Source organism: Canis lupus, chromosome 21, assembly GCF_003254725.2.
Source record: "Canis lupus dingo isolate Sandy chromosome 21, ASM325472v2, whole genome shotgun sequence".
NCBI lineage: Eukaryota > Metazoa > Chordata > Mammalia > Carnivora > Canidae > Canis > Canis lupus.
Window position 1 is genome coordinate 14943881 of NC_064263.1, and position 16973 is coordinate 14960853.

Here is a 16973-nt window from a genome sequence, read left to right on the forward strand (position 1 = left end):
ATCAATCTGATCACCGCATTAATCATTCTTTTATCTTCTTTTATCCATGTTTTCCCTCCAGAAAGGGAAACAGGGAGTTCAAAAGAGGATAGAGTAGGCATGGTAACAGAGATGGGTCACAGGTGACAGATAAGCTAAGCTATCATAGAAAAAAGAAAGAGCCAGAAAAGAGAGCTGGCTAGCTACAAACTGCACGTCTCTAGTGAATAAAATTCCTGAAAAGAAATATCATACTGTTTAAAGGAAATATTTTCCTCAAAAATAAGACAGTAACTAGCAGGGCCCAGATGAGATGAGCATGCAATGTTGTGGGAGTTAAACTTACAGTCTTGAGAGGAAGACCCTTTATTTCCATGGAATTCATTTGTTGAGACCACACTCTTCACTCTCAGTCTTCTCTATTTTCTGAGCTTCATTCACTTCTTAGGAATCATTGCTCTTTGCAAGTCTATTTTTTATTTAATGTTCTTACTTCATCCTTCTCCTAAAATATGTGCTTTTTAAATTTTTCCTGCCAAAGCACGTTTTTAAAATTAAGAGGCTTCTTTCCAATGATGGCATTCAGTCAGCCAGGCCTAGCGGACACACACTATGTGGCTGGCGCTCTGACCTGACCATCCTGCAGGAGATGGACATATATCAGGGTTCCCCACCCTCTAAGAACTGAGATCACAGAGAAGAGATAACACAGAGAATGCTGTTTGTTTACATTGTTAACAGAAGTGGTAGAACCAACAGATTTTGAGTATTTCCTAAATGTCAGGCTTTGTATAGGAAACTGTAAATCATTCCCTAATTTTGTACTTGCTTCATAATGTTGCTAGAGTGCTTAAATGAGCTACTTTTTATAACACTGTAAGCAAAGTGCTCATGGATGGTGCTCACAAACTGTTCGAGAGCACACAAACATGTTCTGGCTCTCTACGTTTGATAGGATTCTCTCTTATCAGAACAGTGCCAACTCCTGCTGCAAGGGGGAAGCAGAGCACTTCTTATGCAGAAACAGAGACAGACTCAGATTTTTATTTATGGGCCTTGAAACATTTGTGACTTCTCCCTCAGCTATCATGCATGAAGGTAGTGCTGCACCACCTTCCAACCTGTACAGGAAGCTCTGCCCAGTTATGGATCAGATGCATATCCGCTCCTGCCTCTGAAGTCTGAGTGACTTGAGGTAGTTCAGACTCACATGGGCATTCGAATCTGGTCAAATGTCTAGCCTTAGTCCATTCACATGAGGGGGAGGTGGGGGGCTCTGTGATTGAAAAGAAACGTGAATGTGATTGCTTTCAGGTTCAGGTAGGAGGGCTTTTTGATCAGTATATCACAGTATTGCTCAGATTATTTAAGTTGAGTTCAGTTAAAGTCACATTTACTGATCTTTTCATATATGTCACCATCAGGGGGGCAGGAGAGATTCAGAGATGGATATGACTATATCTGTGCTCAAGAGGCACTCACGGGCTAGTAGGATTGATAGGCACATGGATAAGTCTTTGCAGTATAGAGTTGTTATTTGATGACATAAATCTGTGCTGAACCCTATGGGAGCATATCCTTTTTAACTTTTGCAGTCAGAGAATTCTTCCAAGGGGAGAGGATACCCAGTCTGATCATCAAGGACCTAAAAAAGCTTGCTTGATGAAGGAGTCCATGAGTTGGGCACTAAGCTACAGAAGGGGGAAGAGGACAGGATTCCAGAAGTCAGGGACAAAATGAGCTAAGGCAGGCAGACATGAAGAGCAAATGTCTTCCCTGTCTCAAGCTCTTTTTCTGCCTCACTCCCCTTAGAACTGGGAAAGTATAATCTTTTCAAAAGTGCTTTTGCTCCAGAGTCTCCTCCAATGGGCCACAAGGACAGGAAAAGGAAGGCACAGTTTTAAAAACAGAGGTCTTCCTTATATGGCCCTCCTTTTACAGGCAGTACAGACCCTTCGAAGGTGCCCAGAATGGTGTCAGTACCTAATTGACAAGTCCTGAAATGAGAAACAACTCAGAATTGCCCAGAACATTAGGACTGATTCGGAAATCAGACTGTTGCAGAGTTGTTTAATCTCTCTTGTTAGATGACTTTTAAATATTTCCTAAGAATTATATTTCCTGAAGATAAAGTAGGTCTCTCAAGATATTTGAAGAACTTTAGAAGAATATTCATGTGCTCTAGTTCCAGAGTCAGAGTAACATGTGTTTGAATCCTACTTTGTCACTCATCAGATACGATATCTTCGAAAAAATGCCTAACTATCCAAGCCTCAGATGAGGAGAATAAGACACCTATCTCTTGGGTGTGAAGATACATATAAAGAAACCAAAACATCATCCTCTCTTATCATTTATCTCCTTCATACATGTTGTTGCCTTTGCTTAGAACATCTCTTACTTCTTTATGTATCATTCCAGATCATGTTGCAAACTGGGAAGGCTTAGTTAGGGATGACCCATTTCTGTTCCCACAGAACTCAGTTTATGCTTGTTAGTAGGATTGTGTATAGAGACTTAGCTGCACATGTATGTGATTCATTTAATAATTTATGGTTTTCTCAAGGTCAAGAACTGTTTCTTATTCACTTTATATTCTTCACATATTTTACTGAAAGGAATGATGAGGAGAGAGATAGAGAATACTTAAGAATCTGATGTCCTTTAAGATTGTGTCAAGCACATGATGCAATGGTCTTTTTTTTTTTGCTTAAACCTGATTTCATTTTTTCTTTTTCTTTTTTTTTTTTTTTTCAAATCAATTTTTTTTTATTGGTGTTCAATTTACTAACATACAGAATAACACCCAGTGCCCGTCACCCATTCACTCCGATTTCAAAGGCAGCCCAGGTAGCTCAGCAGTTTGGCTCCTCCTTTGGCCCAGGGCCTGATCCTGGAGACCCGGGGTCGAGTCCCACGTCCCCACGTCAGGCTCCCTGCATGGAGCCTGCTTCTCCCTCTGCCTGTGTCTCTGCCTCTCTCTCTCTCTCTGTGTTTCTCATGAATAAATATACAATCTTTAAAAAAAACCCAAAAAACAAAAACCTGATTTCATAATGTTTTGTAATGAAAACAGCAATGAAAGAACTTGCATCCTGCAGCCAAAATAATTTTGTAGCTTAAGGAACTGATACCCATTTCATCCACTTGTTTGTCCTTCAGAACTTTATTCAACAAATACTTATTAAGTGTATGCCAGGCACTTGGCTAAGGACTAAAGATAAGAGGATAAATAAAACTCAAATGTCCCAGTACTCAATTGTAGACACACACACACACACACACATACACACACACACAGCACACACAAATACACAGACATACAGCATGATAAAAATCCTGATTGTCAGAGTACAGACAGCTATGGGAACATCCACAAAATCTCAGACTTGTAGTCCATGAGAGCTTCCCAGGAAAGATTATATCAAAGTTGAGGCCTGAAGGATCCATGGATGTTAAAAGAGTTTTTAACTAGTAAAGTATTAATTGGGCATCAAGATTGGTTTTATGGTCTAATTTAAGGCCCTATCAGTCTTAAAAATGGGTCTTAAGTTTATGAAAATAACTAATTTACAGTAAGTTATTTGTGACACCATTTAAGTTCAACTGGGTTTACTATCTGTGTCTGGATAGTTATTTGTCCAAATAGTTGAGTAAAATGCATATTTTACTGGATGGAATCTTTCTCTAAGCTAGCTAAATCTCAATACAGGAATACTTGAGGAGCCACAGTAATCATTTTAACTTTGCAAAATTTTACTGTTGGTATTCTCGGAACCTCATCAGAACACAGAACACTAACTGTTATGAGTAACAAATATGGTTTTACATATGTGAACTGTTAAAACGCTTAATAAGGGATGCCTGGGTGGCTCAGTGGTTGAGCGTCTGCCTTCAGCTCAGGGCATGATTCCAGGGTGCGGGGATCAATTCCCGCAGGGAGCTTGTTTCTCCCTCTGCCTATGTCTCTGCCTCTCTCTGTGTGTCTCTCATGAATAAATAAATACAATCTTTTAAAAACAAATTTTAATAAATTCCTCAAAAAACTAAAATTGGATTTACCACATAATCCAGTAATCCCACTTATGGGTATCTCTCCCAAAAAACTGAAAGCAGGGTTTCAAAGAGATACTTGTATACCTGTGTTCAGAAGAGCATTATTCACAATGCCAAGAGGTGGAAGCAACCAAAGTGCCCTTTTACAGACAAATGAATAAACAAAATGTAGTGTGTAGATACAATGGAATATTACTCAGCCTTGAAAAGGGAAATAAATCCTTTCACATGCTATAGCATGGATGAACCTTGAGGACATTATGCAAAATGAAATAAGCCAGTAGTAAAAAGATAAATGCTGTATTATTCCACTGATATAAGGTATCTAGAGTAGTAAAATTGATAGAAATAGAGAGTAGAATGAGTAGAATGGTGGTTTTCAGGGGCTAGGCATGGCAAAATTGGGCATTGCTGTTTAATTGCTTATACAGTTTCAGATTTGCAAGATGAAAAAGTTCTGGAAGTTGGTTACACATTAATATGAATATATTTAATATTACTTAATACTTAAACATAGTTATGATTGAAATTTTTAGGTATATTTTACCAGATTTTTTTAAAAAAGGACCCAAAAGTAATGATACATTTATATTCATTCCACAGTCCTGAGATGGGAGTGGTGAAATAAAGGAGTTCAGAAGGAATTGGGGCTCTGCTCACGTAGTGGTGTTGAGGGGTAGCTTATAGTAGAATAAGGAAGCTTGAGCTCTGTCCTGTGGATAGTGGGGGCCACTGAAGGGATTTAAAGAGAAGGATTTTGCCAGTTTGCAATTTCAGAAGGCTGCCTGGTGCAGTGTAGAGGATGAGTGGGAAAGAGCAATCTCAGTGGCAGTCCAAACAGTCTAGAGGTTTCCTGGATGGGAGCTGATATGAACCTGAATGTGGACAGTGGTGGTGATGGGGAATGAAGATGAATTATGCTACTCAAGAATTATTTAAGATAGGGACACCTGGGTGGCTCAGCAGTGGAACGTCTGCCTTCAGCTCAGGGTGTGATCCTGGAGTCCCAGGATCAAGTCCCACATCAGTCTTCCTGCATGGAGCCTGCTTCTCCCTCTGCCTGTGTCCCTGCCTCTCTCTCTCTATGTCTCTCATGAATAAATAAATAAAATCTTTTTTAAAAAAAGAATTATTTAAAATATAAATTAGTCAGACTCTGAATTATTAAATTAGCAAATGGGAGGAAAGAAAGGATGGAATCTGACTGACTCCTACTTTTCTAGCTCAGGTGACTGCATAGATGGTAGCTATGAGAGAATTGAAGGTGGTGGGGGCTTTGCAGGACAAGTACACAGAAAGCCAGAGACACAAAAATGGGATATACATTATATTATTCCACTCTCAATGAACACGTAATTAATAAAAAATGAATATTAAACTTGGTCCCTGTTTTGAGGCTGGTTACCTCCCCAAATTATTGATGGAGTTAGGAAAACAGAAGTTTGGTAGTTTGCAGTTTACATAAATACTCTACCAGCATTGTGTTGTGTGTTCTCAATGAAACATTTTCAACCAAGCTGCCAATTCAGTCATCATACTCAGACTTCATCTCCTTATGGGAGAGGAGAAGGGGCTGATGATAGAAATAGGAGTCAGATTCACATTATTTGGGCAGGATCCCAGCTCTGATGCCTACTAGGTAGGTGACCCTGGGGAAGTCTCTTAGAATTCTCAGAGAATTCATTTTCTCATAAGTAAAATGGAGCATTGTAAGTAAGAAAGATTACAATGGAAGAAATAGATGATAATCCTTTGCAAACTGCAGTCAAGATACAGTTTGCGGTAAGTTTTGTTTTACAACTAATATTAAAGTTGGAAGATTGCAGAAAGCCTCTCTGGAAAATACAAGTAATTATAATCAACTCGTGAATTCAGATGAACCACACATTGAATTACCAACCCTGGGTGTTTCTTCTTGTTACATCAGATTATGAGTCACACTGAGAGCTGATGTCCAAGAAATCACACCTTTCACCTTCAAAATGAAAGAAACATAGCATGATTTTGTAAGAAGACATGTTAATAACCCATTGTGATAAAAGTAACTGCTGGTGATAACAGTAATGAGGTATTAGGAAAAGTCTCACACAGCTCAGTTAAGCTTGAGTTGGTGTGTTACAATGGTATTTGGATATTTGCCCCTAATACATTGTCCCATTCACAGAACAAAGGCAAAGTAAGGCAAAGTAACATTTTATTAGCTGGGTTGGAGGAGGATATAGAATGTTCCCATTTTTTTCTTTCCCAGATAGATCGACAGCCTTGAAACATTGGGACTCAAAAGAGACAGCTTCAAAAGGAAAGGAGTGAGCAGTAAAGAGAGACAGAAAGATAGGAGGCCCAGGCCAAGGCTGAAGATGGAGACTGACTCCATGGCCAGGGGTCTGCTCTGTCCCTATACCTTGTCCTTATCCTCTTCCTCTCTCCCAGCTTCCTTAGGTCTTCTTGGAAGATTTAAAGATAACCTTTGCCAGAGGACGCTCTTACTATTACAGGCTTGTAGAAAGAAGATGATCAAAGAGGAAAGGGATCAAGAGAGAAGGAACTATTACCTCTTTGCCTTCAGGGAATCATCTGAATATAGGCAGACCCTTTGTCTTGATATTTTGGGGTTCTTTAGAAGGAAGCTTCATCTTTGGAAATTGTGATCCTTTGTCCCAGGATCTGACTAACCCAAATCAGTATTCCTTCTTTTTGGATATGAAAGGAAGAGAAGAGTGTCTTCCTTTAAAGGGCAATACAAATGATGTAGGTAGCAAATTTTTTTCCTCATTTCTGAAGAAACATTAGTGTTTCACAAATTATGAAACAAAATTAAGTTTCCTGAATGGGATGCATCAGAATTCTGTTTTATTGCTAAGTATGTTTTTTTTTTCCCCCTCCATCCTTGGCCTAGAAATTTTAGCATATACTCAGGTACTCTGGTCATTTGGAGGAGTACTTCCTCATCTATTCAGGTACATTGTCTCAGTCTTATTTGTGTCACCCTTCTGTAGCTTATAAACAGAGATAGTATGTTAGCAGGTAAAAACAAGTCACTAGCGTTGCTCAGTATTGAGGTTTGTTCAGTGTTCGTTATTGAGGTTGCTTTGGTGACCACCAGGAGAGTCTGCAGCAAGGCCCCTTTAATGTATTTGTTATCTCTTTGGTCAACAATAGATATGCACTGTGTCAAAAAAAAAATATGCACTGTGTCCTGTAAATTAAGCTGGAATATGAAGTTGTCAAGTATACCCTTTGCAAACACTAATGCTTTTTTTGGTTATTTCTTGTCTTTTCTCCTAGAAGTATCGATATCAAGATGAGGACGCTCCACATGATCATTCCTTACCTCGACTAACCCATGAAGTAAGAGGACCTGAGCTGGTGCATGTATCAGAAAAGAACCTGTCTCAAATAGAAAATGTCCATGGATACGTCTTGCAGTCTCACATCTCTCCTCTGAAGGTCAGTTAGATTGTTCTCAGAGCTGGCGGCAGTGGTTGGTCTACAATGCTAAGGGAAATGTTTGTTGACCTGATTAATGAGTCTCTTAAAATGCTACAGTGGCCCATGGTTGCCAAAGTGTCTTTCTGTGGTTTGAAGTCTTACTTGGAATTCTTGTCACAGGACAGTTGTTCTTGCAGTTGTTTGAATGTATGGGAACTCTCTAGTTGCTAAAAATGGGCTAAGGAAAGAACAAAAGATGAAAATTGAAAGGGAAAGTAAGTTAACCACATATTTAGAAAGCCCCGGAGTACATCAAGATTTTGCTCAAATGCTACCTCTCCATCTATATTCCTGGTCCCAGATAAAACAAAGGAAGTAAGTATAACATGTTAACAGCTAATGATTGCCCTACCATGTAGAGTACTCAAAAAGCTGTGTGAATTGGCTCATCAACACCTCAATTTTATATTATATTCCTTTCTATTTGGTGTCATACTTTGGTTTGTCTATGCTTTCTACCTTTTTTCTTTAATTTTTAAACAATTTCTTGATAAATAGTATTTTTACAAGAAAGGATAATTAAATGAGAGGATTTTCTGTGCTGTTTGGTTCCAAATTATTCTTTTTCTTTGCTGATGCAATGGGATTTTGTGCTTTGGATACAAGCTCATAAATGTTGATTAGAGTGAAAAAAAACCAAAAGTGGAACTAAAGTCAATGATATAACCAAAGTGAATTCAGATAAAAAACAAAACAAGACAAAATAAACAAAAAACCAGAGAGAAAAACCCTACTAAAATAACTCTATTGCTAAAGAAAATTCATTGTTTATTTTGTTAGCCAGAACATACACTTCATCAGCACTTCCATATAGCTGTGTCACAATTAAAAATAAAGCTATAAAGATGGCCCCAATGCTTTCTAGAATTTTGTTATACCCTCTAAGACATCAGAGAAAGGCTAAATTATTTTTTCATGTATTTCCAAAATTTGGCACATTTTAAATACCCTGGCATCCTAAAAATGTGTTATCAAATAAACTAGCTCCAGTTACCACCAATTAATTAAAATATAGGTTGATTGTCAAATCCTAGTAAATATGTTATAATATGTAAAAATATGCAAACATTATACCGCTGGAATTCATTGTTCAGTTCTTCCCAGAGTCTTTAAAAATTGTTGAATAACTGGTAGGAACGAATATACTTAGCATGGAGAAGAAAAGATTAAGGGTTGGAGGATAGAGATATCCCTTCTTACACCTCAAGAGCTGTCATTTGGAAAATATTGGTGTCACCCAGAGGGCAGAAGCATAACTGGCAAATATATTTGAGACCATCATATAAAACCACAAACTCCTGTCAGTTAGAGCTACCCCAAACAGGTGTACACTATTTTATGAAACAATGGTCCTTGTCCCCAGAAATCTTCCACACCTGGCTGACAACCTGGCAGTGGTATGTGGAAGGGACTCCTTCAACAGGAAGGTGCATAAAATTGTCTCTGAGTTCCAGTCTAACTCTAGGAATCAATGATTCTGGTCTGTGGTCAGATGAATACTTTCCTTCTTTAAACAAGTGCTCATTTTTGCAAACAAATGCTCGTCCTTACTCTATGCACTCACCAGTGAGAAAGGACAAGTGTGGAAGCCTGGATATCACTAAATCTCAGCTTTTTCCTTTCTCTTTGAAGAAATCCTTGTAAGAACCTCCACAGAAACTCCCTTCCTTATTTTCTCCCTACTTATTTTTCTCCCTTTCCTAGCACATTCTAATTAGTCTAATTAGGCCACAAGCTGGGTAGGTTAATCCAGGCTTGTCTAGAGGTAGCTGGTTATAGTAAACAGACAAACAAACAAAGTGAACAAAACAATAAAAGCGTGATAGGATCGTCATTTGATATATTAAGAATATACATGGTATTATAATTGTCTAAGAATCTACAGTTAGGGTGATTACATCATGTGTTATACCACTTACTGTCTCATTTGGAAAATGTCTATTAGTGTTAAAGGAAAAGTTTGCTTTTTCCGAAGATCAGATCTCAAATATAAAGGAATCTCTTCCATGTCCTTTTATTCCTTGCCTTCCAGGAATCTTAGAATTAACTATCTCCAATTTCAGTGGTTTCCCTTAGCTTAGGTTTTCTGTTTCTGTTTCTCCCTTCTGTCTTATTTCTTACTCTCTTTTTGTAAAAACAATGTACTGGTTTTTATGGTTTTACTCTGGTGACATCTTTAACTGAAGACACCCCATGTCCGTTTTAAAAGTGGTCATCTATGAATAAGAAACCCCTGATAGTAAGGGAAGGGAGAAGAAATGTGTGGGAAATATCAGAAAGGGAGACAGAACATAAAGACTGCTAACTCTGGGAAATGAACTAGGTGTGGTGGAAGGGGAGGAGGGCGGGGGGTGGGGGTGACTGGGTGACGGGCACTGAGGGGGGCACTTGACGGGATGAGCACTGGGTGTTATTCTGTATGTTGGTAAAGTGAACACCAATAAAAAAATAAATTTATTATTAAAAAAAAGAAAGAAACCCCTGATAGGAAACATCAGGGTAGGAATATGTATCTCGTCCTTTTTGGAATCACCAGTGCATGTTGGGCACCCCAGCATCCCTCAAGGTATTGTGAAGAGGAGGGAAAAATGAATTCACTCCGGACTTCTGTACCTTGGCTGTGAAGTAGCACTTTGGGAACTAAGACTTTTTCCCCATGACACTTGAGAGGTGTTGTTTATGTTGAGCAAGATATGCTTTTAGATTGCCTTAATGAACAGACTGTGTACCTTTCTTATGGCACCGCGAATGATAGGGATAAGCAGGCACAGTTTTTACAGAAACCACACACACACACACACACAGATGTGTAGAGTTTGCCAATTTCATGGTGTAATTATTCCCATCATGGCTGAGTTGAGGCTACCAACCTGAAGCTGCTGACTGCATTTGGAAAAAAAGAAGCAAATGACGCTTCACAAGCCAATATGAGGGGGCTCCAGCACAGGCAGGCTCAAGTGCATGCATTTTTGTAGCAGCAGGACACATTTCCCAATCAAGTTGTTAAGGGATTATTATATTATCAAAGTTCAAGTGTTTGGAAAACCTGCCATGGTTAAAATCTAATGTGTTATTTTTCTCGTAAAGGAAGCCTATTTGAGTCAGAGAAATGCTGAGAAGGTTAACATTCTCAATTAGACCTGGCATATTTTCAACCTCTTTGTTCTTTTGATCTGTCTGGTCCTCTTGGGTCAAGCACTAAAAGAGGGAAGAGTGAGGATGCAAACCCCACGGTTAGATAATGCCTGAATTGTGCTTCGGAGTCACGCGGCAATCCAGTATTAATTAGAAATTTACATATGGCATGCCTGAGCCCAGTGTGAGATTGCTAGATAACAGTTGAAATGCCTCACTGAGGAAGCTCTGAATCATTAGCCCAACAATCTGAGCGTTGCAGGTTTGACAATCGTTTTTTCCATTACTGCTTTTCACTGGAAGCCTCGGTTCTAAGATTCATCTGCTTTTGGTCCACACTTGCTGCCTGGGTTGATAGATGGGCTTGCTTAGCCTGTTTTCATTAGATTGCCTTGGCCATTGTGAAGTATGGGTTTGGAAGGAGCAATGCAATTTTGCAGTGAATTCAACAGAATTTGTTTTCTTTGCCTCGAGATGGGGATGCTTTCTCTTCAGATGCTACCTAGAATCTTCCACAAAAGAAACTGGCTTATAATAAAGCATGAGAATTTTCTTTTCAGTTTAAGTCAATTCCATAATATTAATTGGGTCTCTACTATGCACATCATAATAGATCATAGTGAAACAAAGGGCAGTAAAACATGATTTTTAAACCTACTTATCACTTTCTTAAAAGACCTGAGTTCTAATTATCTATTACTTATTCTCACTCTCCAACAGGAGTTCACATTCCTGAAGCTTAGCTACTGTGAGACCCCAGATATCTAGAGAGTACTCTTTACAGAGTATCTGTTGAGAGAGAGAGAAAGAGAGAGAGAGAGAGAGAGAGAGAGAGAGAGAGAAAAGGAGCAGAAGAGGGAAGGAGGAGGGAGGACAATCAGGCTTATTTTTAAGAACCTGGACTTTAGAATACCTCAATTTTAATTTCAATCCTGGTAGCTATGTGACCTCGATCAAGTTAACCTCTCTATCTTAGGTTCCTCATTAGTAAAATGAAAGTAACAATTATATTTATCTCATAGGATTTGTGTATTAATTAAATAAGGTAATATATGTAAACTGCTCAGAAAGAGCCTGACACAGAATAATCAACCACTCACCAAATGTTTTTGATCTTGTTATTATCTTTAGCCACCTATCATGACAAGTGCCTTAAAATCATTTCCTTCATTTACCTCATTTTACTTCTACACGATTATACATGATTTTGAAGTTAAATAGTTCCTTTCAATCAAAGAACTAGTAAACAGGAGTGCAAGTATTTATAACTCAGATCTCTCTGGATCCAAAGCTTATATTCTTTATCATTCCTGTGCTACATCACCTGTCTCTAAACTGTTCTATTTTTAAAGAGGTCTTAGATTCAAATTTTCATTTACTGGGTCCATGTATGTAAAAGGAGAAGGTCCTTTTTCCTTACGGCAATATTGGAATTTCATCATTAAAAACAACTATTAAGCAGATATATAAGGGAATGTGTAAGAAATTTAGTTTTCTAAGTGAGAGTCATCAAGAATGGTGATAAATGGAAACTTTATGAGGAAATAGAAGGAAAATAAGTTCTATCTTTTTTTTTTAAGTTCTATCTTTAAAATACCTCAATTTACCCAGTGGTAAACTCCCAAAGGAATATATTCTGCTTCTGTGGCAAAACAAGACAAAACAAGCACAAACTAGTATCTGGGAGCCTTTCCTTTTGAAAAATCCTTTGATATTATAAGAATGCATACCATGGCAAGAGGGACACACTTTGTCTTGAGCAATTGAAGTATTTTCTTCATTAATATATAGTACTCAGGACACCTGAGTGGCTCAGCAGTTGAGCATCTGTCTTTGGCTCAGGGCGTGATCACGGAGTCCCAGGATCAAGTCCCACATCAGGCTTCCTGCATGGAGTCTGCTTATCCCTCTGCTTATGTCTCTGCCTCTCTCTCTCCCTCTCTCTCTCTCTCTCTGTTTCTCACGAATAAATAAATAAATAAAATCTTAAAAAACAAGATAGATATAGTACTCACAGTAGGTACATGTGTCATCGAAGATCCCAAGTAAGTCCAGCCAACTGTAACCAACATGTGGATTCTTCTCAGGACCTGACAAGATCTATTTCTATAATTTTTATTTGGTTATTTTAAAATATTCATTCTATATGTGCATAATTTTATAAACTATCTTACCATTTTCAGAAATAGGCAATGTAAAAGTTACACATTCAGCAACAAATCAATAAATGAATAAAGTTCTATTTCATTTTAACAAGATATTTGTTAAGCCAGAAATCCAACTGGTTCTACTTCTGCTTTTCCTCATAACCATTGGCTTTGTTTTAATAAATTTACTATCAATATTACCATCATTATATTAACACCCTCACAAACAGGGTTTGTGTTGTTTTTTTTCATTATGATGTCTTTAGTCCTTCAAAAAGACTTGCTGGATTAATTATTTGTAAGTGGCAATATGAACACTCATAAATAATTACCTTCTGTGAGGTTGGTGACATTGATATCAAAACAAACAGGAAATCCAGGTACAGACTTCTCATTTTGCCCTTTCTGTTGTCCTCTTTTCCCTGACTTAATCATCACAGATACAGAATTTCATCAACTTCACACCTGATATTTCCTCATATATTACATACCTGAAATGTCTTAAAACAAATGGCATCTTGCAACTAAAATTGGCATAATCTCCAAGGTACATTAAAAAATGGTGTATCTTACAGTTAAAACTATCTTAGATTCAATGACTACTTAGAAGGAAGATTAAAGCTGTTTTTCATAGATAAATGTGAATTTCTTTAATCAGATAAATATGATTTTCTATATTGTCATTCTCATTTAGACCAAAATAAACAGTTCTAGAAGTTCATTGAAAAGTCAGAATATAAGAACTTAGAATATACTTCTATACCCTTGGACAACTATGCATTTGTTAAATATATATGGGGAAAAGTGGAGAAACTGTAGGCAAGAAAGATAACAAAGTGTACTTTATTCTGTTATTTCCTTACCAAAGTTGCCAAAACCTGCTTATAGGAAAGTATATTTTATCCAACAATATAATAAGTCCTTTTCTTCCATGAAGCCTTTCCTATTAATTCTTGTCTGACTCTACCTGGTCATGACATCTTATGGTACATACAGTTTCCATAGTTAGCTTTTTAAAAATATACATCTTGTTTTATTATTCTAAATAATTTTTGTATAACTATACTTTGCCTTTCCTCTAGACATTACATTTGTCTTGCTCTTAATAAATATGCAAGCTCCTGTAACTAGATCATATCTTGTTCTTGTTTTATTTTTCTTCTTTCTCCCTTATTGGCATCTATAATGAAATTAGGATAGTATTTCCCAAATGAAACTAGACCAGTATTTCCCAGTATTTCGTCAAGTGGTGTTAGTGGAATTTTGTTACTATTATAAAGAAAATAAAGACATGAATACTGAAAACATTTGAGATTTTTTTTTTAAAGATTTCATTCATCCATTCACGAGAGACGAAGAGAGAGAGGCAGAGATACAGGCAGAGGGAGAAGCAGGCTCCATGCAGGGAGCCTGATGTGGGACTCGATCCCGGGTTTCCAGGATCACGCCCTGGGCTGAAGGCAGTGCTAAACCACTGAGCCACCCGGGCTGCCCAACATTTGAGAATTTAAGTCCATTAACTTTTTGAAGGATTTCTCCAGTTTTTAATATGATAATATACACTATAAACCCCTGAGATGGAAATACGGTTATTATGCAGTATTTCCCAAACATATTTGGTCATGGAATCCTTTCTTCCAAATAAAACAATTTTTTGGTTGGACAGATACACTTTTGAAAAATCTATAACAGAGATATAGGCCAAGGCTAATATAACCAACAGGAAATATAATATAAAAATTCATTCTAGCCCTGAAATCAGACTCAACCAGATTCAAATACTGAGTCCTCTACTTACTAGCTATGTGAGCTTCCTCAATACTTAACCTTCCTTAGCCTCAGTTTTTATATTTGTAAAATAATGGCATCTATTTATATCCTCTATGACATTTAAGTGAGAAAAATCTATACAAAGACTTTAGATCAGAGCTTGACATATGAGAAGTACATTAAAAAATGATGGCTATCCTTATTGTTAGTGACATATTAATATTATTCCAATATTCTAAACTAGAAATTTTGGGATTCATTTTGGAATTTTCTTCATCTTAATCTTTTCTTTGTTTTCAAATATCTTAGTGTTCTCATTTTCCTCTTTGTATCCACAGCTACTATCCCAGCTCATGACTTCATTACTTCCAGGCAGAAAGTATTATGGTTGTTGTATAACATCATGGGCTTTGGAGCCAAAAAATATGCATTTGAATTCTGATTCTGCATTTTCTGGCTAGATAAACTTGGGAAAATCATCTGGCATTTCTGAGATGCAGTTAAATTTAAAATGAACAAATCTCTTACGTGTTTCGGTTGATTGATTCATTTATTCATTCTTTTGTACAATAGAATTTCTTTGAACTCCTACTGTATGCTGGGGCTCTATGTTATTCCCTGAGGATACAGAGAAGAACATTCATTCAAGTTGCTTACATGCCATAGTTAGATTAATAAACTTGGAAATGCATACATAAAATATGTCATATTATGTGCAATAAAGAAAGGATTAAACAACAGGCAATTTCCCAAGAGACAGAGAAGTGGTTTAATTTTTCTCTAAGGTTGGAGTGCTAGAGTTGGATGTGGTCAGAGAAAGCATAATAGAGGAGGTCATTTTTGACTTGAAGAAAGTAAGAGCTGTAGGAGAGAGGTCATCATTGTCTTAGATTCCAGCAATTTTGTAGCAGTATTTAAGAATTCTAGAAATTGCAAATGGTTGAGAAGGAGAGAGAGGGAATGAAAGAATGATGGAAGAAGTACCAGGCCAAAATCATGCCATAAAGTGAGAGAGATGGGTAGGAACAAGTAAGGAAGGGTCCTATGTGGAAATTGGATTTTGCCTTGTAGGTAATGAGGAGTGACTACAACAGTTTAAAAGAGGAGAGACCTGGTCAGTTTTGTAAATTAGAGCATTACTCATGTCATATAGAAGAGAAGAAGAAAAACAAGAAAACAGTGATATCACAGTCGAGGACGTCAGATAAAACACCAGAGGTGGAGAAGCTCTGGGATAAAGCAGAGGCATTGGGGGTGGGACCAGGGATAGACTAGAAAGCTTATTTAGGAAGAGCCATCATCAAAACTTTGAGACCTAATAAGTATAGAAAGCAGAGAAGAGAGATAAATAGAGATTAATTCACATTTTTTTAAATTAATCAACTGCACAGAGGAGGTATCATGAAATGAAATCAAGAATGCCAAAGGAAGAGTAGACTTTAGGGTAAGGTGAAAAAATTATGAGTTTGGGTTTTCATAATGAAGCTTGAGGTATTTTTGTTGTACCCAGGTTGAAGGATTTCATATGCAGTTTGAAACAGAGATCTGGGAATTGAGAGCAGTCTGATCTAGAAAGCGAGCTTTGCAGTCTTCAGTGTAGTTGAAGCAGTATTGCCAGGATTGCCCAGGGGAAGTGGGGAGATTGCTGATGACTGCATTACAGGAGACAGTACCACCATGCCAGGGTTTTTGGATAGAGAGGGGCCTCCTGAGTAGACTATGAGGCAGTGAGTGATTTACCACAATGTGTAGTTTGATATTTCTTAATTGAGTTATACATTTCTAGTAAAAGAGGATCATATTTTGTACATTTAAAAAATGTACCTTCTTTATAGTACTTAAAGTAGTGTTGGCCAAACACTAGATGTCTTTCAAATACTAGTTACTTGATAACTGTTTGAGAAAAGGGAGAGAAAGAAATACCTTATGAAATATATTTGAACCCAAGTCTTGGGGTCCTGACCATTAACTGAAAAAAAATGTGTTTTTTTCCTCTTTATTCACAGTGCTTTTAGTATTACTAATTAGAAAACTAAGCTAATTTTGCTATTTTAGAACATTCATAATTTTTAAAAATGTAAAGTTCGTTCATTTCTGTCTCTTGCCACTAGATGGTGGGAGTAGCTGAGCTGATGGTTCAGGAAGCATATGGTCTTCAGGGAAAAACCTAAGATTTGTGAGGCTAAATTGAGTCTTAGTTACTAAAAACATAAGAAGGTTTTGGCAGGGATTTGCATACTTGTGAATAATGCATTTTTGTTCCATGCCCAGACCTTGGTGAAAGGAAATGGCTGAGTGAAATATGGTCTTGACAGACATATATACTGAATCCAGACACAAAAGCTCCTGGTCAAAATTCTATGCAAATGAAACATTTCTTCAGTTATCATAAATTGG

The 16973-nt window shown here is 37.4% G+C and overlaps 1 protein-coding gene across 19 annotated transcripts in view; it reads left to right on the plus strand.

The window, feature by feature from the left end:
• Positions 1-16973, plus strand: part of DLG2 (discs large MAGUK scaffold protein 2) — a 1976108-nt gene that overhangs the window by 977549 nt on the left and 981586 nt on the right. For 16 of the 19 annotated variants that reach the window (XM_049098993.1, XM_025419434.3, XM_025419437.3 and 13 more), the window contains one exon: positions 7321-7482. In XM_049098993.1, coding sequence (XP_048954950.1) covers positions 7321-7482 — 162 coding nt within the window. The remainder of the gene's footprint in view (positions 1-7320; positions 7483-16973) is intronic. The other 3 variants (XM_049098991.1, XM_049098999.1, XM_049099002.1) reach the window with 1 other exon arrangement.